The 27,500-nt window shown below is 39.5% G+C and overlaps 1 protein-coding gene across 1 annotated transcript in view; it reads left to right on the forward strand.

The window, feature by feature from the left end:
- The window catches only part of dcc (DCC netrin 1 receptor), a gene marked incomplete at its 5' end in the record, with an annotated part of 138,759 nt that overhangs the window by 4,641 nt on the left and 106,618 nt on the right, over positions 1–27,500 (forward strand). Inside the window, 3 exons of the mRNA XM_084114287.1 lie at positions 9,807–10,094; positions 17,631–17,781; positions 20,811–20,947. Of these exons, the coding sequence (XP_083970413.1) occupies positions 9,807–10,094; positions 17,631–17,781; positions 20,811–20,947 (576 nt within the window). The remainder of the gene's footprint in view (positions 1–9,806; positions 10,095–17,630; positions 17,782–20,810; positions 20,948–27,500) is intronic.

The following is a 27,500-nucleotide window of genomic DNA, read 5'->3' on the forward strand; positions in this document are numbered from 1 at the left end:
TCATCATAACTATTACTCATGGGTGAATCAGGGACTAGAACTGTTCATCCTCAGTGTGACGGACGACACTCTCTCTCTCCGTGTGGAGTCTCTGAAGGTGATGCAGACAGACAGACAGACAGACAGACATATAGACAGACAGATAGACAGACAGACATATAGACAGATGGATAGACAGACATAAAGATAGACAGATGAATAGATAGATAGATAGATAGATAGATAGATAGATAGATAGATAGATAGATAGATAGATGAATAGATAGATAGATAGATAGATAGATAGATAGATAGATAGATAGATAGATAGATAGATAGGATAGACGGATAGACAGACAGAGAGACAGACTGATAGACTGACAGACAGATAGACTGACAGACAGACAGACAGAGAGACAGACAGATAGACTGAAAGACAGACAGACAGAGAGACAGACAGATAGACTGACAGACAGACAGAGAGACAGACAGATAGACTGACAGACAGATAGACTGAAAGACAGACAGACAGACAGACAGACAGAGAGACAGACTGATAGATAGATAGATTTAATCTGGAAAGGCAAGTTATTCAACTACACAGTAGCACACAGAACAACAGGCTGAGTAGGTGTCCGGTGTGTTAACGCAACACACTAACAGTTATTCAGCTACACAATAGCATAAAGAACATATACCTGGGAGGCTGAATAGGCTAAATTAACATAAGCCAGTGAGTCCAACAAGCAAGTTACCAGTAAACAAGTTCACCAAGCACCCGCGACCCATTCATTCATAGATGTGTGTAGAAGCGTCTTTTTGCCTAGTGCTTGATTTATACAACTGTGGCCATAGAAGTGATTGGAACTCCTGATTTCAATGATTTGCAGGGGTGTCCCCAATACTTTTGGCAATATAGTATAGACTGATAGATAGACAGACGGACTGATAGACAGACAGACAGTCAGCCTCCATCATCATCCACTCCACATGAATATTTCAGGGCTGATGAGAGTGTGTGATGAAGGAGAGGAGCGTGAGGCTTTTATCCGGCACGGGCCGGGAGTAATTACTCTCTCTCCCGTCTCACCCGTCTTTCCCGTCTCTCCCATCTCTTATTCCTTATTCTCTTTTCCACATCACTGTGTCTTTGTGCAGATGAAGCTCCTGATGCTTTGTGGATGTTTGCTGTCTGGATTCACACTGAAACTAGATCTGGCCTTTGATCATCAAAGCATGTTGACCTGCAGCGTGTCTCTCACCTATTGCTTTCCTCAAGCAACATTCATCGTTTTTTTTTATGAATTAATAACATGTTATTGGTCTGTGCTTTACTGTCCAGGTCGGAGCGGGATTCTGCACATCTGTTGTTTTCATTAGGATATGAGCGTTCAATTTGGCAGCAGTATTAACTGAATAATCTCAGTATGAGATTAATAATGAAATTTAATAATATGAATGAATATTAGAAATAATTGTGAAATATTATATATAAAATAATATTCTTAAATATAAAATACTAAATAATATTATCACCAATAACAATACAATATTAAATATATTAATATAATACTATTAATATTATTAAATATTATTTGTATTATATTGAATATTATGAAATACTAAATATCAATAATAATAATATAAAAATTATAAAATATTAAATATAATTATAATAATATTTAGAAATAATATTAAATATAATATATAAAATAATAATATTATTAATGTTAATGATAATATATTAAATATATTAATATATTATAAATAATACGAAATAATATATTACCATGATTATTATTGTATTAAATATTAAATAACATAAAATATTAAATTGTAATAATAATGTAAAAATAAAATAATGTAAAATTAAATTTATAATAATGATACTATACAGTACATTTTTAAATAATGTTAACAATAATAATATAATATTAAATAGTAATATATTATCAATTATGTGAAATGATAAATAATTATTATAAAGATTATTATTAATATTGTATTTAAATATTAAATAATAATAATAAATACAATAATATTATTATTAATATATTCTTTTTTTAACCTCTATATGTATTTCACAGGACCCAAATCAGACTCGTTTCTTAGGCATTGACATGTTTCTTGAAGTTAGACTCGTTTTATCTTGACATGCTGTATTAAACATTAGCGACTCTAATCATAATTAATACACAGTTACAGTATTTGATGTTTCGAGAGAGTCTGATGTAAAAAGCATGTTCTGTCCCAGTCGAGCTTTAGTTAGAGTTAGTGACTGATGATCCGATACACTGGACTCATTAAAGCCATCGCTGGAAGAATCATGAAACACACACACCATTCACACACACATATTTTCTGAGTGTAAGCATTAATCTCTTATTCTTTCAGTTCCCAAGCGGCGCGTCTCAGAAGTGCTGATTAAAGCAAGTGTTTGAGCGATTTGTTGATGTCGATGTGTTTGAAAGCTTCCGCGTCTCTCCTGGGCTCGCAATATCAGAACTTCATGTCAGTCCCACAAACTCTATACACCTTTGGTGGAACGTGAGCTTATAAAACAGTCATTTCTTAATATTTTTCAACTAAAACCATATTGTATCTAATCAGTAACTTCTCAAAGTGCACAAATTAATCAAAGTTTTAAATGTTACCATGTTTTTACCATGCTATTACTTCATTTACCCCCTGTTTATTAATTTAAAAAAAAATTGATTCTTTCAAGAACTACAGCAAAAAGCAATGTGATACAAGAAAATATATTTTTTTAATCAATATTTATGAGAAAATATATAATTGGATGAAATTTATAAGAACATATAATATGAGAATAACCAGTATGAAACTCATGACTGCTCAGTCTACATTTATGAAACATATTTATTATTTTTTAACAAAACAACACCAAAACAACACCAATATTACTCTGAAATAAATATATTCATTTTACTTGAATGAACTTATCCTAAAACTCATATGAATAAATGATGATGATGAACAGCTTCAATCTCTTTTTCATGCTGCAATGAAAACGTTCTTTTCCAAACCCTCTTTTCTTTTGTCTATAAGCTTTTGCTCTACAAACACATTAAACATTTTTTTTTTTTTTGTCATTTTATTTTAACTTCAGAATTATTGCGTGTACGTGCATGATTATAAACAAAATGCAGTATGAAGAATAAAATGTGTGTGTGAGTGTAGGAAAGAGAAAATAAATGCATTTTACAGAAGTATAATTGAGGGGAAAAAAAAACAAACAATGCTTTTGTCTGTAGTGTCTCGCCTTAAAGTCATTTTACAACACTTCATACGTAAAACTATATTCATGCTTATGCATTTGAAGAGTAAAATGCGTTCTAATGTATATGAACGATATTGATTTCAAACGCTCTGACATGAACAGAAGCTCTGAAAGAAGTGTTTTCTCCAGCCATCTCACGGCTGATATCATTACTGTCTAAACATGCATAAATGGTTTATTATTTGCATTCAGGATGATTTTCTGAAGAGACTCGTATGATAATGCATGTGTATCCTGCAGTGTAGAACTGTGTGTGTGTGTGTGTGTGTGTGTGTCTCTCTGTCTGGCCCAATTACTGTGTGTTTTGACATGCAGACCCGCTGCGCTTCATGATGTTTCTGTCTGATTCTCTCCGTCAGCAGAAGTCAAGCGCTGGTCCTCTTGATGTCATGAACACACTCTTTTGTTTCTCCGTATGACCCATTTCCTCTCGTCATGCGTGTTCCAGTTTCTGCTGCTTTATCGCTGCGATGAGCTGGACTGAAGGTTTCCATCACGCTCGATGACCTCGCGTTCATCGCTCTGTGGCTTGTAATGAAGATCATTACCGTCTGAAGTTTAACTCAGAGGAGAAGAGATGTTTTATTCTGAGTAATGAGGCCGAACAGAAACTCAGTTGCTCGTTTAGACCAGATCTGGGCTGTTTTAGGATCCGCCGATTGCAGAACATTTGATTCATTTTCAGTGACAGATCTGAGTTTTTTCTGGGCTCATTCCGACATGATTTATAGAACAAGTCAAAAGAAATTGTAAAGTGTTTTTTTTTTTTTTTGCACAATGCACACGATTTCAAAGCGGCTTTTCAGAACATCATGATGTTAATGTTATATCTTCATGCCTTATTGTTGCATTTAACCGATTATTTATGATAATATTGTTACATTCATAATAATAATAATAAACTTTATTTTATATAGCGCATTTAAATATTACTTCTCAAAGTGCTTTACACAGAAAAGCAAACAGTGTAAAGGTAAAAAGTAAATGCATAAATTACAAGAGAGATAAAAACATCAAAACAATAAACTAAACATACAATATTAAAAATACAATATACATGATATACAATATACTAGTACACTACAAAATCACATATAAGCAAGTCTAAAGAAGTGAGTTTTATGAGACGAAATTTTATGAGTCATCAGTAATTCAGTCTCACTTCCTGCTGAGTCTATAGAGAGCCTAAGTCCCGCCCCTCCGCTTCCGGCTCATGGGACCTTATTTCGGAAAAAATATGTATGGTAGTCAATGGCGAGAGACAACCGTCTGAACTGTGCCCTGAATTACACATATGATGTTTGTCAATTTAAAAGATAATTATGAAAGTCAAGAAAGTCGCAGTTTGTCATAAAACAGAAGAGAAACATTTAGTTTTATGTGAAAATCGGTCAATGAACTACATCTCTCGTCTCGCACTATGTACGTCACCAACATGTGCAGTCTGGTACAAAACACTCAGGCATGACGGCGTAACGTTACGATTATAACGTAAGACTATAGAAACAGACAGACGTTAGCTTCAGTAAAGTTAGCTTCATTCAATGAGAGAAAAGGTATGACGTCACACCTGCGCCTTTTGGGTTTGTAGTCTCTGTAATTACGTATTTTCACAGTCTTATACCTCAACAGTTTTACATCAAACTGCGACTTTTTTTACTTTAAAATGTATCTTTTAAATTGACAAACATCATATGTGTAAATCAGGGCACAATTCAAACGAGATCAAAATATTTGTTGTCTCTCGCCATTGACTACCATACAATATTTTTCCGAAATAAGGTCCCATGGTGGTCCACCGGAAGGGGAGGGACTTAGGCTCTCTATATAGGTTTATAACTCATTTGCATAATGCCAGCCCATTGGCTGAGCAGCGTCTCTAAGCCCCGCCCTCAAACACTAGTTTATCTGAGACTGGAAGAGTTTGGTTCGTGTTGTTCATGTCGAGAAGAACAAAGCAAATCCACTCTGATGAGATTGATACGGTAAAACTCACTGTTCGTATCACTGTGTGTCGAGACATAAAGTCATCGTTATTATACACACAAAGTAATAATCAGGAGATAAAAAGTAAAATAAATCAAACATTATGACATGCTAAGGCATAATTATGATTAAAGAGTCAAAATTAGGATAAAATGTTGAAAATATGAGAAAAAAAAGTTGAAATGACATTTTAATGTCATATATGATCTTTCAAGCCAATTTAATGTCATACATTTTAAGTCATCATTTTATGTCATAATTCTGACTTTTAAGGCAGTTTTATCTTTTTATATCATTCATAATTATGTCTTAAATTATGTCTTATTATGACTCAGTGTCATAATATCAACATTTTGTCGCAATTTTGACTTTTTACGTGTTCAGTCAGAAGAATTCTTTTGACTTTTTAAGTTAGTTTTGACTTTGTATATCATAGTTATGACTTGTATCAGAATTTTGACTCAAATTTTCAACCATAATGTCAGAATTATGACTTTTTGAGTCAAAATTTTGACTTCATCTCATTGTCATAATTTCAACTTTTTGTCACATTTTTGCCAGTTTTAACTTTTTAAGTCTTAAGTTAAAATTTGGACTTTATATTGTAATTTTGACTATCAGATTCAGATATGATAATGAGCGTTTGGTTTCTGCCCAATCACAGCAGACTGGGCCATCCGACCAATCAGAGCAGAGCAGCTCTCAGAGAGGCGGGGTTTAGAGAGACTGAAGTGTTTCAGACACTGAGAGGAAAGAGCTGATGCTGCAGTGGAGATTATGAGGACATTAAAGTGTTTTTGACTTAGATGCGTGTGAACCTGTTGTAGGAGACGCTAAACAACATTAGCAGCCTTTAAAATAGCACAATAGAGGAGCTTTTACAAACTCCAGAGGCATCCGTCTAGTTTTAACAGCCCACCGTCCATCTGAATCGACAGAATCCGTTCTTTGATTGCCTTCAGTGGGTTGTTGACTTCCTGTTAAATTAGTTAGCATACAGCGGCTCGCTAATGAGGCTCAGCGTAACCGCTGACTGACAGATTACGACCCGTCCGCACGGCCAATTAGCAGAGCAATGACAACAGAGAAAAGCCTGTGATTAGCAGAGATGCTGAGATGACGGGCATGTTAGCAGGTGGGCCGGCGAGAGCAAAGCATTGTGGGTCGTTAGATTGCATCTTAATTAGTCTGTGAGGTCTTGGCCTTTGTGTCGACCGGATAAAATACTGGCATAATCACGGCGGATAAATGTAGAAATCATTGTTAAACAGTCATACAGAGAGTGCCGTTTGTTTGACTTTGTGCCGCCGGCACGACCTTCCTCACGATAATTACCTCGTCTGTATTTTCCCTGAAACAGGTTTTCAAAGCGAAATGCAAATGTTTTTAGCATATTTAAATATTTGGGTCATTCTGTGCTTGTAATTGAAGTGCAGACACACATCAAACACTGAACGGACGAGCTCTGAATGTGAATGTCTTTGACGGGCCGCTAACGGTGACTCAGCGTTTGTGACATTAGCGGAGGCCGTGTTTAGTGAAGCGTGTTAGACGCGTGAAGCGTGTTAGACGCGTGACGCGGGGAGCGAGGGAACGAGGGATTGAGGGAACGAGGGAACGAGGGAACGAGCTGGTGGATTGTGCAGAGATGTGAGAGAATCAGTCAGTGCTGGTTTGATTCCTGAAGACTGAAACTCTGAGATGCTGTGGCTCTTTCACTGCATTGATCTGTCTAATTCATGACAAATGATTCCAGGTGTAATTCATGAGGAAGAGATTAGTTTAGTCATCCATCTCTGCTGTGAGCCTTCATCATCGTCCTCTTCCTCTAATCGCTTCTGTCTCCATTCAGCAGGAAGATCTAGTTCTTCAGTTAGCTTTCATTTCATTGTTTTTATTTGATTTTATTTCAATTTTTAAAAATATTTCATTTTATTTTTTTATTTAAAAAAAAAAACTTTTTAAAAATATTTTATTTTATTTTATTTTTACTTTTTTACTTTTTTACTTTTTTACTTTACTTTTATTTACTTTTATTTACTTTTATTTTATTTTATTTTATTTTATTTTATTTTATTTTATTTTATTTTATTATTTATTTATTTATTTATTTTATGTGTGACCAGCATAGGAGTGTCAGTGGGAGTGTATGTAGCCAATCAGAAACGTTCACTTCCGGTCAATCATCCTGCACACTCAGGTCGAGGTTTAGTCACTTTTTTTCCTAATGTGAGATTTAAAGAAAAGCTGTGAGAATGAAGTTAGTAAAACAACTGAAATGATTTACAGCACCTTCAGCAAGAGGGACGACTGTGGGAGTCGATTGAGTTTCCTCTCTCTGCTGTCGTTCTCACACACACACACACACACACACACACACACACACACACACACACACACACACACACACACACACACACATACACATCCCTCCTGTTTTATTCCTCTATTTTGGGAATGCAGAGCTGAATAATTCCTCTGCTGCGCTCCTCATTTCTCTCTCTCTCTCTCTCTCTCTCTGTTAATTAGATTTAAACGCTCTCTCCATTAATTTGCATATGAACACCCTCTTAATGAGAGCAGATAATGAAGTTCTGTAATCACAGGCCACAATGTGTCCCTCATCAGCGCAGGAAACGCTCATATTCAGCACATTCATAACATGCGTGTGAGATTATGAGTCGCTTCCAGCACCTCCAGTCCTCCTGCGTCTGCTTCATTGTCTTAATACACATTTTTGTGAGAAGTTTTTGATGTTGTGTGTGTGTGTGTGTGTGTGTGTGTGTATACATATTTGAGTCCTGTATTTGTATATTTATTTGATCAAACATACAGTAAAAACAGTGAAATATTATTATAATGTTAATCATCTGTTTTCTATGTGAATATATAGTAAAGTGTAATTTATTCCTGTGATCAAAGCTGAATTTTCAGCATCATTACTCCAGTCTTCAGTGTCACATGATCCTTCAGAAATCACTCTGATATGAAACATTTATGATTATTATCAGTGTTGAAAACAGTTGAGCTGCTTCAGATTTATGTGGAAACCGTCATACATTTTTTCCCCAGGATTTTTTTGATGAATAGAAGCTCTAATGAACAGAAATAGAAACTGTTGTAACATTATAAAGGTCTTTCCTGCTAGTTTTGTTCAATGTAATGTGTCCTTGATGAATAAAAGTGTTAATTTCTTTCATAAAGTAAGATAAAATCTCACTCTCCCCAAACATGTGAATGGTATGAGCAGAAGAAAGACTCGAGTGTGAGTAATGATGACAGAATGCCGTTACAGTCGTCTCTTCATTTGCTAGTTTTCAGATCTCATGATTAGACTGTAAGTGATAATCATTTATATATATATTAGCCTCAATCTGTTTCATATTCCCTTGTTTGACCTTGTTTATGTTCTGATGCTGATAATCAGAGGTTATATAAGGCTTTGTGTGTGTGTGTGTGTGTGTGTGTGTGTGTGTGTGTGTGTGTGTGACCCGAGGCTGTTCAGTTAACACACACATGCTGAGTGTAATTGGAGGCAGTTAAGGGAATGATGTTAACAATAATCACTGCGATAAGATGCAGGACTCCGGCAACACAGTTTGTTGGCAAAAAGCTGAGAAATAATTGTTGTTCCCCTGTGAGTTTGTGTAATGCGGGGCTCAGACCACATAAACACACAGTCATGAATGTTATTAGCAAGATCTCCGTCCTCTGAGACTTCAACCGCTTATATATTATATATATATATTTTTTTTATTATTATTTATTTATAAGTTATTTTTACTCAGAAGTGGCATATAATTCAGTTCAAGTTTTGTTCTTATCTGATAGTGTCAGTGCAATGAAATCAATAATGTTACTGAATATTCAGGTGTTGATATTTAAATGTGGGCGGTCATATGTTAATGAGCTCATGTTTGGGATGTTTTTTGGTTATTCAAGTCCACTTGAGGTCATAGTCCAGTTGTGAATGTGCTTTTCTGAACTTGAGTCCACATCTAAAGATGATCCAGCTTCATGTACAGTTCGCAGAAGTAAAGAGAAATATATCACATGGTTTGCATCATGACATGTGCATTCTTCACATACAAAAAAACATATAGCTATCGAAATTACCTAAAACAGAATAAATTGTGTCAATTATTTATTTATTTATGTACTGCTACAAAAAGTCTTTAAACTGTAACATAAACTATTGTGACATCAGAACGGAATGAAGCAAGCAAATACAAGTGAATGTATTTGTGTACACACACACACACACACACACACACACACACACACACTCACACATATACACACACACATTCACACACTCACTCTCACATACACACACACACACACACACACACTCACACACACTCACACACACACACACACACACACATTCACACACTCACACACATTCACACACTCACACACACACACACACACACACACACACTCACACACACACACACACACACCACACACACACACACACACACACACACACACTCACACACACCTTATGTCTTGTGTCTCTGCTGTTCTCCCTCAGGTCCTCTGCGAGTGGTCGTCCCCACGGAGTCGGTCTCCACACACCTGGGTGACACTGCTCTTCTGCGGTGTGAGGTCACCGGGGAGCCCATGCCTGTGGTGCGCTGGCAGAAGAACCGGGAGGACCTGCCCTTGACCTTTGACCCCGAGAGCAGAGTGGTCATCCTGCCCTCGGGGTCACTGCAGGTCAGCAGGGTTCAGCCGCCCGACTCGGCCACGTACCGATGCCTGGCGGAGAATCCCGGAAGCTCCCGCACCGGCACAGACGCCGACCTGAGAGTCCTACCGGGTGAGTCTCGCTGGATCATTTTTACATTTACGTTTAATCATTTAGTAGATGCTTTTATCCCAAACGACTTACAAATGAGGAGAACAATAGAATCAATCAGACCAACAAGAGGGCGACAGTATACAAGTGCTTTAACAAGTCTCAGTAAGTCAAGCACTGTGGTGTAAAGCGTGAGATGCAGTGGTGTAAAGTGTGGGATGCAGTGGAGTAAAGTGTGGGATGCAGTGGTGTAAAGCGATGGATGCAGTGGTGTAAAGCGTGGGATGCAGTGGGGTAAAGCGTGAGATGCAGTGGTGTAAAGTGTGGGATGCAGTGGAGTAAAGCATGGGCTGCAGTAGTGTAAAGCGTGATATGCAGTGGTGTAAAGCATGGGATGCAATGGTGTAAAGCATGGGATGCAGTAGTGTAAAGCGTGGGATGCAGTGGAGTAAAGCATGGGATGCAGTAGTGTAAAGCGTGATATGCAGTGGTGTAAAGCGTGGGATGCAGTGGAGTAAAGCATGGGATGCAGTAGTGTAAAGCGTGATATGCAGTAGTGTAAAGCATGAGATGCAGTGGTGTAAAGCGTGGGATGCAGTAGTGTAAAGCGTGGGATGCAGTGGGGTAAAGCGTGGGATGCAGTGGAGTAAAGCATGGGATGCAGTAGTGTAAAGCGTGATATGCAGTGGTGTAAAGCATGGGCTGCAGTAGTGTAAAGCGTGATATGCAGTGGTGTAAAGCATGGGATGCAATGGTGTAAAGCATGGGATGCAGTAGTGTAAAGCGTGGGATGCAGTGGAGTAAAGCATGGGATGCAGTAGTGTAAAGCGTGATATGCAGTGGTGTAAAGCGTGGGATGCAGTGGAGTAAAGCATGGGATGCAGTAGTGTAAAGCGTGATATGCAGTAGTGTAAAGCATGAGATGCAGTGGTGTAAAGCGTGGGATGCAGTAGTGTAAAGCGTGGGATGCAGTGGGGTAAAGCGTGGGATGCAGTGGAGTAAAGCATGGGATGCAGTAGTGTAAAGCGTGGGATGCAGTAGTGTAAAGCGTGGGATGCAGTGGAGTAAAGCATGGGATGCAGTAGTGTAAAGCGTGATATGCAGTGGTGTAAAGCGTGGGATGCAGTGGAGTAAAGCATGGGATGCAGTAGTGTAAAGCGTGATATGCAGTAGTGTAAAGCATGAGATGCAGTGGTGTAAAGCGTGGGATGCAGTAGTGTAAAGCGTGGGATGCAGTGGAGTAAAGCATGGGATGCAGTAGTGTAAAGCGTGATATGCAGTAGTGTAAAGCATGAGATGCAGTGGTGTAAAGCGTGGGATGCAGTAGTGTAAAGCGTGGGATGCAGTGGGGTAAAGCGTGAGATGCAGTGGTGTAAAGTGTGGGATGCAGTGGTGTAAAGCGTGGGATGAAGTGGGGTAAAGCGCGGGATGCAGTCGTGTAAAGGGTGGGATGCAGTGGTGTAAAGCGTGGGATGCAGTAGTGTAAAGCGTGGGATGCAGTGGGGTAAAGCGTGGGATGCAGTAGTGTAAAGCATGAGATGCAGTGGTGTAAAGCGTGGGATGCAGTAGTGTAAAGCGTGGGATGCAGTGGGGTAAAGCGTGGGATGCAGTGGTGTAAAGCATGGGATGCAGTAGTGTAAAGCGTGGGATGCAGTGGAGTAAAGCATGGGATGCAGTAGTGTAAAGCGTGATATGCAGTGGTGTAAAGCGTGGGATGCAGTGGAGTAAAGCATGGGATGCAGTAGTGTAAAGCGTGATATGCAGTAGTGTAAAGCATGAGATGCAGTGGTGTAAAGCGTGGGATGCAGTAGTGTAAAGCGTGGGATGCAGTGGAGTAAAGCATGGGATGCAGTAGTGTAAAGCGTGATATGCAGTAGTGTAAAGCATGAGATGCAGTGGTGTAAAGCGTGGGATGCAGTAGTGTAAAGCGTGGGATGCAGTGGGGTAAAGCGTGAGATGCAGTGGTGTAAAGTGTGGGATGCAGTGGTGTAAAGCGTGGGATGAAGTGGGGTAAAGCGCGGGATGCAGTCGTGTAAAGGGTGGGATGCAGTGGTGTAAAGCGTGAGATTCAGTGGTGTAAAGGGTGAGATGCAGTGGTGTAAAGCGTGAGATGCAGTGGTGTAAAGCGTGGGGTGCAGTGGGGTAAAGCGTGAGATGCAGTGGTGTAAAGCGTGGGATGCAGTAGTGTAAAGCGTGGGATGCAGTGGTGTAAAGCGTGGGATGCAGTGAGGTAAAGTGTGGGATGCAGTGGTGTAAAGCATGAGATGCAGTGGTGTAAAGCGTGGGATGCAGTGGGGTAAAGTGTGGGATGCAGTGGTGTAAAGCGATGGATGCAGTGGTGTAAAGCGTGGGATGCAGTGGGGTAAAGCGTGAGATGCAGTGGGGTAAAGTGTGGGATGCAGTGGAGTAAAGCATGGGCTGCAGTGAGGTAAAGTGTGGGATGCAGTGGTGTAAAGCGATGGATGCAGTGGTGTAAAGCGTGGGATGCAGTGGTGTAAAGTGTGGGATGCAGTGGGGTAAAGTGTGGGATGCAGTGGAGTAAAGTGTGGGATGCAGTGGAGTAAAGCATGGGCTGCAGTGAGGTAAAGTGTGGGATGCAGTGGTGTAAAGCGATGGATGCAGTGGTGTAAAGCGTGGGATGCAGTGGGGTAAAGCGTGGGATGCAGTGGGGTAAAGCGTGAGATGCAGTGGTGTAAAGTGTGGGATGCAGTGGAGTAAAGCATGGGCTGCAGTAGTGTAAAGCGTGGGATGCAATGGTGTAAAGCATGGGATGCAGTAGTGTAAAGCGTGATATGCAGTGGTGTAAAGCATGGGATGCAGTAGTGTAAAGCGTGGGATGCAGTGGAGTAAAGCATGGGATGCAGTAGTGTAAAGCGTGGGATGCAGTGGGGTAAAGCGTGAGATGCAGTGGTGTAAAGTGTGGGATGCAGTGGAGTAAAGCATGGGATGCAATAGTGTAAAGCGTGGGATGCAATAGTGTAAAGCGTGGGATGCAGTGGGGTAAAGCATGGGATGCAATAGTGTAAAGTGTGGGATGCAGTGGAGTAAAGCATGGGATGCAATAGTGTAAAGCGTGGGATGCAGTGGGGTAAAGCGTGAGATGCAGTGGTGTAAAGGATGGGATGCTGTAGAGTAAAGCGTGAGATGCAGTGCTGTAAAGCATGGGATGCAGTGGGGTAAAGCGGGCCGCCACTGGACTCTAGTGCGGTGGAGACATGTTCTTTGGACCTAGCAAGCAATTTTGCATTTAAAATACGTCTACTAGAAGTCCAAACACAGCCCAGACGACTAGGCTAAAACAAGGCAAAATTTGAGCTGTCAGTGAAAATTTTATAGACGTCTAAACCGTCGCCCAAGAATAGACTAGTCAACAACTAGATAACAAGGAAATTAAATGAGTGAAGAAATGAAACTGTCACGGCAAAGAGCACAGAAGAGGCAATAGCAAGTAAAACTGGTTTATTGAGAACAATATCAGGAACCAGACTCAATGGATGAATATCAGAAACAGACTCAAAGGATGAAACACTGTCACAGTCTGGTTGGTAGCGCAGGATTGCAATAAAGCAACTTGGTCATCAGAAGAGTGAAGTAAATCCCGGAGTGATGAGATGACGTGAAGACTGGAACTCAGACAAACAACGGTAATCCACAACGATGAATCTCTCACATGAAGAACAGACTGGAACACAGAGACACGAGGAGGAACAGACACTGCACAGGGAATCATCCCACAAAACAATCTGACGAACACAAGACGCAAGAGGTGAGAATAAATAGGCGCTGGTGATTAGAATCAGCTGGCGCTGATTCTCCCGGAGGATCATCAGCGACCACGCCCACACACACACACACACACACACACATGCACACACATAAACACAGCGCAAGGAAGAGTCAGTGAATTCATCAACCGTGACAGAAACCAAACACCTTGTAATCACTTTTTACTTTGCTTACATGATGGAATATCATACATCTCGCAAGTTATTTTGGCAAAAGTGACATGTAACCAAATTCAAGGTTATTTTGGCTAGAAGTGTGTTACTCTTAGCCGGACTATATCGGGTCTATAGTTAACCTAGACTGTGAAATGACGGCTATTGCTTGCTGGGGAGTGACGAATCATGCTTCTCTGTCTGGAAAACTAATGGACGAGTCTGGTTTTGGCTGTTGCCAGGAGAATGGGACTTGCCTGACTGCATTGTGCCAAGTGTAAAGTTTGGTGGAGTGTGAAATTATGGTGTGGGGTTGTTTGGTGGAGGGGGGGTTATGGTGTGGGGTTGTTTTTCAAGGCTTGGCCCATTATTTCCAGTGAAAGGAACTCTTAATGCTTCAGCAGACCAAGACATTTTGGACAATTTCATGCTCCCAACTTTGTGTGAAGAGTCTGGTGATGTTCCTGTTCCAGCATGACTGCGCTCCAGTGCACAGAGCAGGACCATAAACACATGGATGAGGAGTTTGGTGTGGAGGAACTGGACTGTCCTGCACAGAGTCCTGAACTCAACCAGATAGAACAGCTTTGGGATGAGTTAGAGCGGAGACTGAGAGCCAGACCTTCTCATCCAACATCAGTGCCTGACCTCACTAATGCGCTTCTAGAAGAATGGGCAAAAATTCCCATAAACACACTCCTAAACCTTGTGGAAAGCCTTCCCAGAAGAGTTGAAGCTGTTATAGCGGCAAAGGGTCCATATTAAACTCCACGGATCAGGAATGGGATGTCATTAAAGTTGTTCCAAAACTTTTGGCAATATAGTGTATTTACAGTTTATATTTGAACAAATCATGTTAATGTGTATTTTGTTTCATCCAGTGAATGGAATGTTTACGATAACAAATGAAAGTGTAGCTAAAGCTTATCAGTGCTCAAATATCAGTCATTTTCCGTAAATGATTTCTGCAGCTCTGACATTTCCGTTGATCAATGTACGAGAATCAATGACTCGTTAGTCGAGTTTGAGTCAGTGACCTCAGCGTCCTGCTAATGATTCCAGTCTCCTTTATATTCTACTAATGCTCTCCTTAAACAAGACCAGAAATCAGGAAAAATGCTGTCGCTCCTGATTTAAGTTTTTTTTTTTTGGGCTTGAAACACATGCATGAAAATGCTTGTTAATGCACAAACTCCGTTTCTTGCGTTGAGGGTGAATGTGTTTTCTGCTGTCAGTTTCAGCTGAACCCTGCTGAGATATATGTTAAACTGTTGGCATGATTATAGCAACTACACATTTGGTTTAATGAGACAATCTCCATCTCTAATTTCAGCTGTTCTCTCATGAATGTCGGTCCCATCTTCGTGCCAGAATCACCTGCATTCACTGACTGTCATTCAGCATATTTTGTGTTTGAACATTTCTAAAGTTGCTTTAGATAAAAGCTTCTGCTAAATGAATAACTCCATGAACAACAGAGATGATGACTTAGGAACAGGTGAATCATGTTAAATGTAGTTGATGCTGATGGTGGAGAGTCTGGAGTCTCAGGCTACATTAATCCTACATTAACGTCTACATTAATCCAGATACATATGAAAACGGCGTTTTCGTTTAAAAATGCTCTCCGTCCACACTAGCGTTTTCAGGCACTAAATTCACTAAATTCACCTTACAGCGCATGTGTAGTCAAGTCAAGTCACCTTTATTTATATAGCGCTTTTTACAATACAGATTGTATCAAAGCAGCTTCACATTGATAACATTAAAATAATACAACAAAGTTTGTTTCCAGAAGAAAATTGCATCATCGTCCACCCTAAGTAAGGCAGATCAATAATATTGTTGAATATCAAATGTCCCCAACTAAGCAAGACAAAAGCCAAGGCAACAGTGGCAGTGGTGTAAACCCTCACAAAAGCTCACTGAGATGATACAGAAAAATAAATAATAACAAGTGTGGACAAGACCTCAGAGAGGAAGAGGAGATTGATCTGATGGGATTGATCGCTCTCAGGTGTGATCAGGTGTGTGATGATGGACTGAAGCTGTTCCTGGAGTGTTAGATGGGAAACTATGGGAAAGAGTGAATCCCCTCCAGCCAGAACTGACTGGTGTGTTTTCTGACTGCCGAACGGTGGATCTGATGGGAAGCGTCTCTAAAGGCCCAGACGGACTGAAATAGGGCATTCTGGGAGGAAACGCTCCTGCAGGCGTACAGGAGGAAAACTGTGCTCGATTTACCCTGAGAGTTCAGAGGTCACAGACATGCAGAGACTAGACGAGAAACAACTGCATCAAAAGGACTCTAGTTCTGTGTGTGTGTGTGTGTCTACTGGCACTGCGCGAGCGGAGCGGAACGAACGTTTTTAATTAATTCCTATGGAAGTCGAGCTTCACGCTCGTGCAGTGCATTGTGGGATTGAGAGTTTTGAGAGTGTCAAAAGGTTGGGCAGTTCTCGAATTTATGCAAATATCAAGCGAAAAACGGTCGGCAGCCAATCGCTGTGAGGTTCGGGTTGTGACGTCTGTCTTGAGAGTTTAAAAATATTTTAATAGAGTTTATGCTGGATTTTGTGTCGCCTGGAAATCCAGACCCAAATCTGAAAGATTAATGGTCTGGCGTCAACTAATGAAAATCTCACTGCACGCAATTGGATAACACTAACTGGTAGATTAGACTCTTGCCGTATCCGGTCGGCAAAACAGCAAAAACGCCCTTCTTGCAAAGGAAGGATTCGAGCGGCGTCTGTTCCTCTTTTAGATAAAAAGCCAAGTCTAACTCGCTCATTGTAGCGGCCAAAGCCGTTTCAAACAACTGGTGTTCATCCAGAGCCATCTTGCAATGTTTACTAATGACTTCGACGTCACAGCGCTGTCGTCATCTCGCCTCTGGCCCGCCTCTATCAGATAACCCGCTGTGATTGGTGCAGCTCAGATCGAGGGGCATATTTAATGAGCTTCATTACTCGACGCCAGAGCAACTCGGTGAGCAAATTCAACTTGTGCTCTCGTTAGAACTCTGGATCTCCAGGATAGATTTTGTGCGCAAATAATTTTATTTTACAAATGAGACGCTTTGCAGTTGTTATATATATGTTAAATATTTCAGTGTGGATGTGTTCATTGTGATTTTACTGGCTAGGTTTACAAAAGTGTATAAAATTGACAGGATATCTTTGCTTGTGGCATTTAGAAACAAAGCTTGTCTATTTCCAAATGTAATCGTGTGGCTCTCTGATGATTATATTATCCGTGTGTTGAAAAAAACAGATCAAACATAATCTATGTTATTAACACATTAGCCATTAGAGTTTAGCCGCTGTAGTGGACACGCACCGTTAGTGTTAGTGTTTTGTTTTCCAACACTAATATCTTGAATTCAAGAATCATTCTTGAATCAAGATACATTTACCGGAGAAGCAGAATGACTGAAGATATTAAGATGTTTGTACTGATGAAAATACAGAGGAAGAACATCATGTTTTGCAGTATACATTCATATGCGCCTCCAGAGACGAAGCTTCCTGACCAGAGCGAGAATAAACAATCAGATGCATGTATGTGTGTAATCTAACGCGTGTGTGTGTGTGTGTGTGTGTGTGTGTGTGTCGAGCAGAGCCTGGAGTGGCGAGAGGTCTGGTGTTCCTCCAGAGACCTCAGAAGGTTTCGGCTCTTCAGGGAACAGATGCGGTTCTGGAATGTTCCGCCTCCGGGTTTCCAAACCCGTCCTTCCACTGGATGCGAGGAACCGAGCTCGTCCAGAGCAGGTGAGCACACACACATCATGAGGAACACACACGTCATGAGGAACACACACACATCATGAGGAACACACACACATCATGAGGAGCACACACACATCATGAGCACACACACATCATGAGGAACACACACACATCATGAGGAACACACACACATCATAAAGAGCACACACACATCATGAGAAGCACACACACATCATGAGGAGCACACACACATCATGAGCACACACACATCATGAGGAACACACACACATCATGAGGAACACACACATCATGAGGAACACACACATCATGATGAGCACACACACATCATGAGGAGCACACACACATCATGAGGAGCACACACACATCATGAGGAACACACACATCATGAGGAGCACACACACATCATGAGGAACACACACATCATGAGGAACACACACACATCATGAGGAGCACACACACATCATGAGGAACACACACACATCATGAGGAGCACACACACATCATGAGGAGCACACACACATCATGAGGAGCACACACACATCATGAGGAGCACACACACATCATGAGGAACACACACACATCATGAGGAACACACACACATCATGAGGAACACACACACATCATGAGGAGCACACACACATCATGAGGAACACACACATCATGAGGAACACACACATCATGAGGAGCACACACACATCATGAGGAGCACACACACATCATGAGGAACACACACATCATGAGGAGCACACACACATCATGAGGAACACACACATCATGAGGAACACACACATCATGAGGAACACACACATCATGAGGAACACACACATCATGAGGAGCACACACACATCATGAGGAGCACACACACATCATGAGGAGCACACACACATCATGAGGAGCACACACACATCATGAGGAGCACACACACATCATGAGGAGCACACACACATCATGAGGAGCACACACACATCATGAGGAACACAACTATAAACACTGCTGATAAATACATTATATTTACACTAGCCAAGGCTGCGTTTATTTGATTAAAAATACAGTAAAAATGTGAAATACTATTAGAATGTAAAACAGCTGTTTTCTATATGAATATATTATTTATTTATTTATTTATTATTAATGTCCCTTCTGCTCATTTATTTGATCAAAATACGGTACAAATTATGAGATATTATTCCAGTGTAAATCAGCTGTTTTCTATGTGAATATACAGTAAAGTGTAATTTATTCCTGTGAATTTTCAGCATCATTACTCCAGTCTTCAGTGTCACATGATCCTTCAGAAATCACTCTAATATGATGATTTGATGCTCAAGAAACATTTATGATTATTATCAGTGTTGAAAACAGTTCATATGTTTGTGGAAACCGTGATACATTTTATTTTTCAGGATTCTTTGACAGCATTTATTTGACAAATAATTTTTTGTAACATTATGGGCCCTATCTTGCACCCAGCGCAATTGACTTTGCACCCGACGCACAGCGGACTCTTCCCTCCACAGACGCACGTCGGTAAATTAGGGAATGAACTTGCGCTCCCGGGGCGGTTCAGGGAAAAGAGGAGGCGTGTTCCGGCGCAAACGTTCCCTGGTGCTATTTTGCAGTTTCAGAAAACAATTCCGCCACAGACCAGGAGAAACCTCGTCTAAAGTCAGTGGCGCGTTGCGCATGTTATTCAGATGCTGTTTTAAGGGCGCATGCTTGCCCATAATGTAACGTGTGCACAACACACACACACTTTGCTTCTCTCATCTACACAGAAGCAGCAGTTTTCATTTTTAGAAAATCATACATTATTACAAGGAAAAATATTCCACACGAGGGAAATCATTGTTGTGTCCATGAAGATGTGAAAAATAGGCATAAATCTAGCTTACACATTTACCCAAATTATCATACGCCTGTTTAACCGAAGCTAATCTGGGTGTGTTTCTCCATCCCCAATGTCACTTCTCTGTGTTTTACGGCCCTGACGAGAACGTCGCTCTCCTCGGCTGTGAACCGCTCCTGGCAAATCCGCCGTTATAATAGCAATCCGCCATGGAACAAGCGCGCCTGCTCTTAAAGGGAATGTGAGATGACGCTCTGATTGGTTTATTTCACGTTACGCCCAAACCACACCTATGAGTAATGAAGCTACTTCAGACCAACACATTTTAGATTTGCGTCGAGCGCAAGAGTCATTTATCCCGCCGGTATAATAGCAACAGCGCCCGAGACCCGCCCACAAAGTTACTTGCGTTTCGCGTTTGCTACTTGCGTTTCAGATCGTTAAAATAGAGCCCTATAAATGTCTTTACTGTCAAGGTCAAGGTCAAAATTTATTTATAAAGCACATTTACAAGCAGTCACTACTGCCCCAAAGTGCTGTACAGATACAGGTAACAGCATAAAATAGAAAGCATAACAATTAACTGAAAAGAAAGAAGAAAAAAGAAGAAAAAAAATCTAAAAATAATAAAAACAAACAACAAATAAAACCATGGTTACAAACAATATTAAGAATATCACAGCTCAGCTTTCGTTAAAAGCCAGTGCAAAAAGATGAGTTTTTAAAAGTGATTTATATTTCTCGATAGAGCTAGCTGCTTTAATACTGAGAGGAAGAGAACTCCAGAGCTTAGGACCTGTTACTGAAAAAGCTCTGTCCCCTCTGGTCTTCAGTCTGGATCTTGGACAGTCTAAAAGCAACTGGTCAGTGGACCTAAGTGCTCTGACCGGGGTATGCAAAATCAGCATATCAGATCAATATGATGGTGCCATTACTGTCTTTAATGCATCCTTGATGAATAAAAGTATTAATTTCTAACTGAATAGTAAAATGTTATTAACTTTTGGCAGCTGATCTCTATACTAATAAACTTTTATTAAAGCTTGAAATGAGAGCAGAAAATCCGAGTGACTGGCTTCAGCTGTAGCGTTTGCGTTCTCATTCTCTCTCAGACGTGTCCGAGGAAATCCTCATATCTTCTGGGAATGCCTCAGCTGTTGAAGTAAAGACTGATGGTGTGTCTCTGTGACTGATTCTCTCTCAGATCGAAGAAATACTCTCTGTTGAGCGGTAGCAACCTCCTGATCCTCAGTGTCACGGACGACGATTCGGGAGTCTACACCTGCGTCGCTCAGAACAAACACCAGAACATCTCGGCGTCCTGCGAGCTCTCCGTGCTCGGTGAGTTCACTCACACTATCCACAAACACCGACTGAGATTGTGATGAGATCAAACCCTATAACCACTGACACTCATACTAACCCTGAGCTCACTTCATCACAAACCACTGGTTTGATGTTTACTTGAATTATTCCTCTATATATGGACAGAGTTCGTTTGGTTTAGTGTAGTGGTGTAACAATCCCCTCATGTCACGATCCGATACATATCCCGATACTCACAATACATGATCGATTATTGCATTACTCCAGGACAAAAGGTTAACAAAAAATATACTGTTGATTAAAATGCTAAATTTGGTTTTACATTGTGTGTGTAAATGAACAGGCTTTTGGACTCGGTGCTGAAACCCAAAGCACAGGACAATAGAGACGCCAGAATAACAATATTCAGGATTCTGAAGCTGAAAAACAGAATTATTTTAGACGAATATGCTTTTCTCATGTCACGATTCGATACATATCACGATACTGAACTCTCAATACGATATATGTGACCCTGGAACAGTCACAAGGGTACATTTTTTGAAATTGAGATGTATGCATCATCTGAAAGCTGAATAAATAATCTTTCCATTGATGTGTGGTTTGTTAGGATAGGGCGAGATATTTGGTCGAGATACAACTATTGTAAATCTGGAATCTGAGGGTGCAAACAAATCGAAACATTGAGAAAATCTCCTTTAAAGTTGTGCATTTATGTTGGCGATTGTGCTGCATTCACTCACAAATTATTATTATTTTTATATATTTACGGTAAGAAATTTACAAAATATCTTCATGGAACATGATCTTTACTTAATATCCTAATGATTTTTGAGATAAAAGAAAAATCGCTCATTTTGACCCATACAATGTATTGTTGGCTATTTCCACAAATATACCCGTGTGACATGTCATGTGACTGGGTTTGTGATCCAGAGTCACATATTATTGCGATACTCAAAAACGTATGATAAAAGGTTAACAAAAAATGTCCTGTTGATTAAAATGCTAAATTTGTTTTTTACATTGTGTGTGTAAATGAACAGGCTTTTGGACTCGGTGCTGAAACCCAAAGCACAGGACAATAGAGACGCCAGAATAACAATATTCATGATTCTGAAGCTGAAGCTGAAAAACAGAATTATTTTAGACGAATATGCTTGTGCTCTTTCACTGACTAGATATATTTAAAATAATGTTGGCCACTTTTTACTGGTAACATCAGACATGTGGCATTTTCAGGACCCACTAATATTCCCCCATTATTCCCCCATTGCATTATTATACATTATATTCAACATTATACAGTATATAGTAGTTTAATGTAGTACTGACACTAAAACTCTGAAAACTTGAATTTCTTCACACACAATAATTTCATTTTGGGTGAACTATCCACATATTGTGACATGATATATTGTTACACCCCTAGTTTAGTGTCTTTATACGATGAGCAAGAAGAAGAAGTGTTTAGTGACCGAAGCTTTCAGTGGCGTGAGCTGTCGGGATTGTTTAGTGATTGATTAGAGTTTATCACATACACGCGTTGACTCTGAGGAAGTTAAAGGAATCGTTCAGCACTCCGGCCTTCATGAATATACAACACTTTTGCAGTGCAGTTGTAGTGTTTTTCCTTTCAACATGAAGCGCCGGAGCTCTTGTGAAGATGGACTCTTTAAAGAGGCTTTTTAAGTGAAGCATTTTGCATGAACGCCCTTCAGATTCACTCTGTAAAATCACGCCAACATTCTTCAGGCGTTCTCTGGCTGATGATCTCAGAGGACAATCGTATCTCAATCCCGTCTTCAGCTTCAGACACGATTTATAGGCGCCAGTGTTCAGATCCATTAGGAACACTACAACAAATGCTTTTCTTACTCAGTATTTTTGTCTTGTTTCCAGTCCAAATATCTAAACATTCTTAAGATGCATTTACTAGATGAGTAAAATGCCATAAGATATTATGTCTTGTTTTCTGGGGAAATAAATCAAAATGAAGTGAGTTTTTGCTTAAAACAAGCAAAATTATCAGCCAATGGGGAAAGAAAAATAATCTTGTTTCTGTTTGAATTAAGAATGTTTTTCTTACCACATTGGCAGATAATATAGCTTTTTATTAGCAACAACTCGCTTGAATTTAATTTATTTCCCTAGAAAACAAGACAAAGGCATCTTGTTTTAAGAATTTTTAGATATTTGAACTGGAAACAAGACAAAAATACTAAGTAAGAAAGCATTTTTTGCCAGGAAAATGTTTCTCCTTCATTGCCAGAGGTGTGGATATAATTGAAGCCACGGCCTCCTCTCGTGAGATGATTGAATCTGCTGTTGGCAGAAGACATATTTTATCCTAGACTTAAAAAGTCATCAGCTTTTGGGCTTCTTGTGATTAAAAAGGCATATTTTTATCTTGTTAGATACTCAACTAGACGTGCAGTGATGCTGTATTCATCCATACTGCAAAACCGCATCAGTAATCTGTTCATAAGCAGCTGCAAACATCTGTTCAGAGAGCATTTGAGCCATGATCCATCGCAGATGAAGTTCTTTAGGAAGAGTCCGTGTGGACGCCATTGCTGAACACGTTAATATTCATGTGTTGTTTTGAGTTTGTGTGGGATTAAAGTGATTCTGAAGAAACGTTGACTCCTAAACCTTTTGTGAAGAAACTCTTGTTTTTTTCATCTGATTCTCATTTCCATGAGTTTCATGTTCCTTTGTGAGATTCTCCATTTGATCGTTAGCGCTTTGAAAATAGGTTTTTGTTCTTGTTATTTTTCCATCCATGTAAATGCTCAGTTTATATTCAGCGGTTATTATGTCAGACTTCACAGCTTTGCGTGTTTTTGTAGATGTTTTATTCATTTTTGAAACAGATGGTTCAGATTCTGTATTGTGATTGGATGCTGGTAAACACAAACTCTATTCAACAGTTAGTTCTGATCCTCAAATCTGATTGACTGTTCACAGACGGGAGGTTTCAGTGTTTGTGTTGTGTCTGTGTGTTGATTGATTGATTGATTGATTGATTGATTGATTGATTGATTGACACGTAAATATTTGGCCACATTCTATAAAAGCATATAAAAGTTACATTGATATAAGTATATATAAAAGTTACATTATTAAAAGTATATTAAAAAAGTGTTACATTGATAAAAGCACAGATGTTACATTGATAAAAGCATATAAAAGTGTTATATTGATACACGTATAAGTGTTACATTGATAAAATCGTATAAAAGTGTTGCATTGATACAAGTATCAGAGGTGTATAGTCCAGGGGTCAGAAAGTAAAACTCCTGCCATATGTTTATTCCACCCATGAACTTAGCCAGCTGATTTCACTAATTAGCTCTATCTCCTGGCTGAAAAACTGTGCTAATTAGCAAATCCAGGTGATTGGAACAAAATACTGAGGAGGACTTTTACTTTCTGAACCTGGACTTTCCACCTCTGACAAGTATATATAAAAGTTACATTGATAAAAGCATATAAATGTTACATTGATAAAAGTGTTACATTGATATACATATAAGTGTTACATTGATACATGTATAAGTGTTACATTGATAAAAGCATATCAAAGTGTTGCATTGATAAAAGCCTATAAAAATGTTACATTGATACAAGTATGCAGAAAATGTTACAGTGATAAAAGAATATAAAAGTGTTACACTGATAAAAGCGTATAAAAGTGTTACATTGATAAAAACGTTTAAAAGTGTTACATTGATTAAGTCCACATACTGATAGTAAAAACTACTGGAATGCTACAAAGAATGTAACCTTTTATAATGCTAGTTTCTTTGTATAGAATAATGACACTTCTGTCTTCTGTAGAGCTGCTCTACTGCTGAATTTGAATTTTGTTTTATAGTTGAAGGATTTTGTCACATTAATTCCATTATTTTCTTATATATTATATTTAAATATTAAGCAAAACAGTTGATGTAATGTGTGGTTTGGCCTTGAGTTGACAGTATTGTGGGGGTGAGACTCCAGAGGATGATGAAGAAACAGGTCTTGATGTTCAGACTGAGGAGCATCTCTGGTGTTCAGAGGCTTTATAAAGAGCTTCTGAGATCTGTGTGTCTCACACATGCCGTGTTCATCACGAGAGACGCGTTTATTCGTGTTCTAAGCACCAACTCACTTCTTTTGTTTTTGTTATCTTCAGTCATTTTGCTTCTTCTCCAGTAACTGTATCTTGATTTAAGAATGTTTAGAGATTAGTGCTGGAAATCGAGACAGAAACACTGAGGAAGAACATGATTTTTCGGTAACACTTTTAAAATCATCACTATATACAGGTTCATAATTAATATTAATAATGCATAATGTATAATAAAAGGTAATGGTAACCCATTAGTAATGAATCAAGTGTTACTACATCTTTCTAAAGGAACTACTAATAATTTGGATCAGTATTATAAAGTGAAGATCATGGGAACACACTAGTAATGACTAAAGTGTCACCAAATCCATCGGAAGGAATTAATATTCAAAAACTTCAAAAGAATCTTTCAATGACTTCAGTCAATATTAGGTAGTTATTACTTTTCACTTTATAATACTGATCCAAATAAGTAGTAGTTCCTTTAGAAGGATGTAGTAACACTACCTCATTCAACTGAGCGCTATTACTTACTAATTCGTTAATCAGAGTTTCTTGTTAGTTAATAGCAGTTATTAGAATGTTAATCGTGTGTTACTCATTTGTTCCTGTGTAGTTCTTAATTTATGAAGGAACAGTATTATAAAGTGTTAGTGATTTTTCATAGTGCACGAGATGTCTCTCGTCTCACTGGGTTTGGTTGAACACTAGTTAGTGCCCTTAAACAGGGAGTTAAGCGAAGGGAAGTCAGTGTGTGTGAGAGATTGAACAGATGGCTCGTGGGAAACACAGCGTATGGCAATTATTTCACACACACCTGCCTTTCCTTTAATTAAACAGAAGTTTGGTGGTCAGAAACTTTCTGCCACTTTTAATTGGTTCTTCAACATTGTAATTTCCACTTTAGATTCAAATATTGAGATATGTTTTTGTATTTTAGTGTTTTTCACTCTCCAGAGATTACATTTAACGAGACGATGCATGAATATGAGTGTTTGCTGATCTCACTGATTTACATTACAAGCATTAGATTTTCATCTCACTTTATCAGCATCTGAACCAAATTGTATATTTTTGAGTGTTTGTGTCGTCCGCGGGTGTTTCTGACGTCTCTCTGGGGTTTAATAATCTCTCCGGCTCGTAAAGTGTTGCTCGCGGATCTTCTGTCCGTTTCTGAAGGCCTCGAGCTGAGCTGATCCTCCAGTGCTAATCTGTGCTGTCCAAACTGAACCCCAGTGGCTCATTACTGGTGTGGTCTCAACTGGTTTAACTGGCAGGTCAGTGGAGCAGGAGCACTGGCCCGCTGTGTGTGTGTGTGTGTGTGTGTGTGTGTGTCCAGAGCTTCAGCATGAGATAATGAGGATCCACAGGCTCAGAGTTTGACTGAGAAGAAGGAAGGAAACGCAATCAGTGTAAAATACGAGTGGCATCAGCTTGTCAAACTCAGTTTAGTTCATATCCGCTCTCTGTGTGTCAAAGGGTGTAATAAACTCAAGCCAGAGATAAAACTAATCGAGTCACACCAGTCGATCCGCTCAGAGTGGTTTAGTGTGTGTATGTTCTGTGCAGGTTTATATGACTGAACTAATGACTATGTATGTAAATCAGTGTGAGTGTGTGTTATTTACAGTGTGCACTAGCGAGTGTGTTATTTACAGTTTGCTCTAGCGAGTGTGTGTTATTTACAGTGTGCACTAGCCACTCGCTGTTATTTACAGTGTGTACTATTGAGTGTGTTATTTACAGTGTGTACTATTGAGTGTTATTTACAGTGTGCACTAGCGAGTGTGTTATTTACAGTGTGCACTAGCGAGTGTGTGTTATTTACAGTGTGTACTAGTGAGTGTGTTATTTACAGTGTGCACTAGCGAGTGTGTTATTTACAGTGTGCACTAGCGAGTGTGTTATTTACAGTGTGCTCTAGCGAGTGTGTGTTATTTACAGTGTGCACTAGCCACTCGCTGTTATTTACAGTGTGTATTATTGAGTGTGTTATTTACAGTGTGCACTATTGAGTGTTATTTACAGTGTGCACTAGCGAGTGTGTTATTTACAGTGTGCACTAGCGAGTGTGTGTCATTTACAGTGTGCACTAGCGAGTGTGTTATTTACAGTGTGCACTAGCGAGTGTGTTATTTACAGTGTGCACTAGCGAGTGTGTGTTATTTACAGTGTGCACTAGCGAGTGTGTGTTATTTACAGTGTGCACTAGCGAGTGTGTTATTTACAGTGTGCACTAGCGAGTGTGTGTTATTTACAGTGTGTACTAGTGAGTGTGTTATTTACAGTGTGCACTAGCGAGTGTGTTATTTACAGTGTGCACTAGCGAGTGTGTTATTTACAGTGTGCTCTAGCGAGTGTGTGTTATTTACAGTGTGCACTAGCCACTCGCTGTTATTTACAGTGTGTACTATTGAGTGTGTTATTTACAGTGTGCACTATTGAGTGTTA

The sequence above is a fragment of the Abramis brama genome (assembly GCF_963993115.1).
Source record: "Abramis brama genome assembly, chromosome: 5".
Taxonomy (NCBI): Eukaryota; Metazoa; Chordata; class Actinopteri; order Cypriniformes; family Leuciscidae; genus Abramis; species Abramis brama.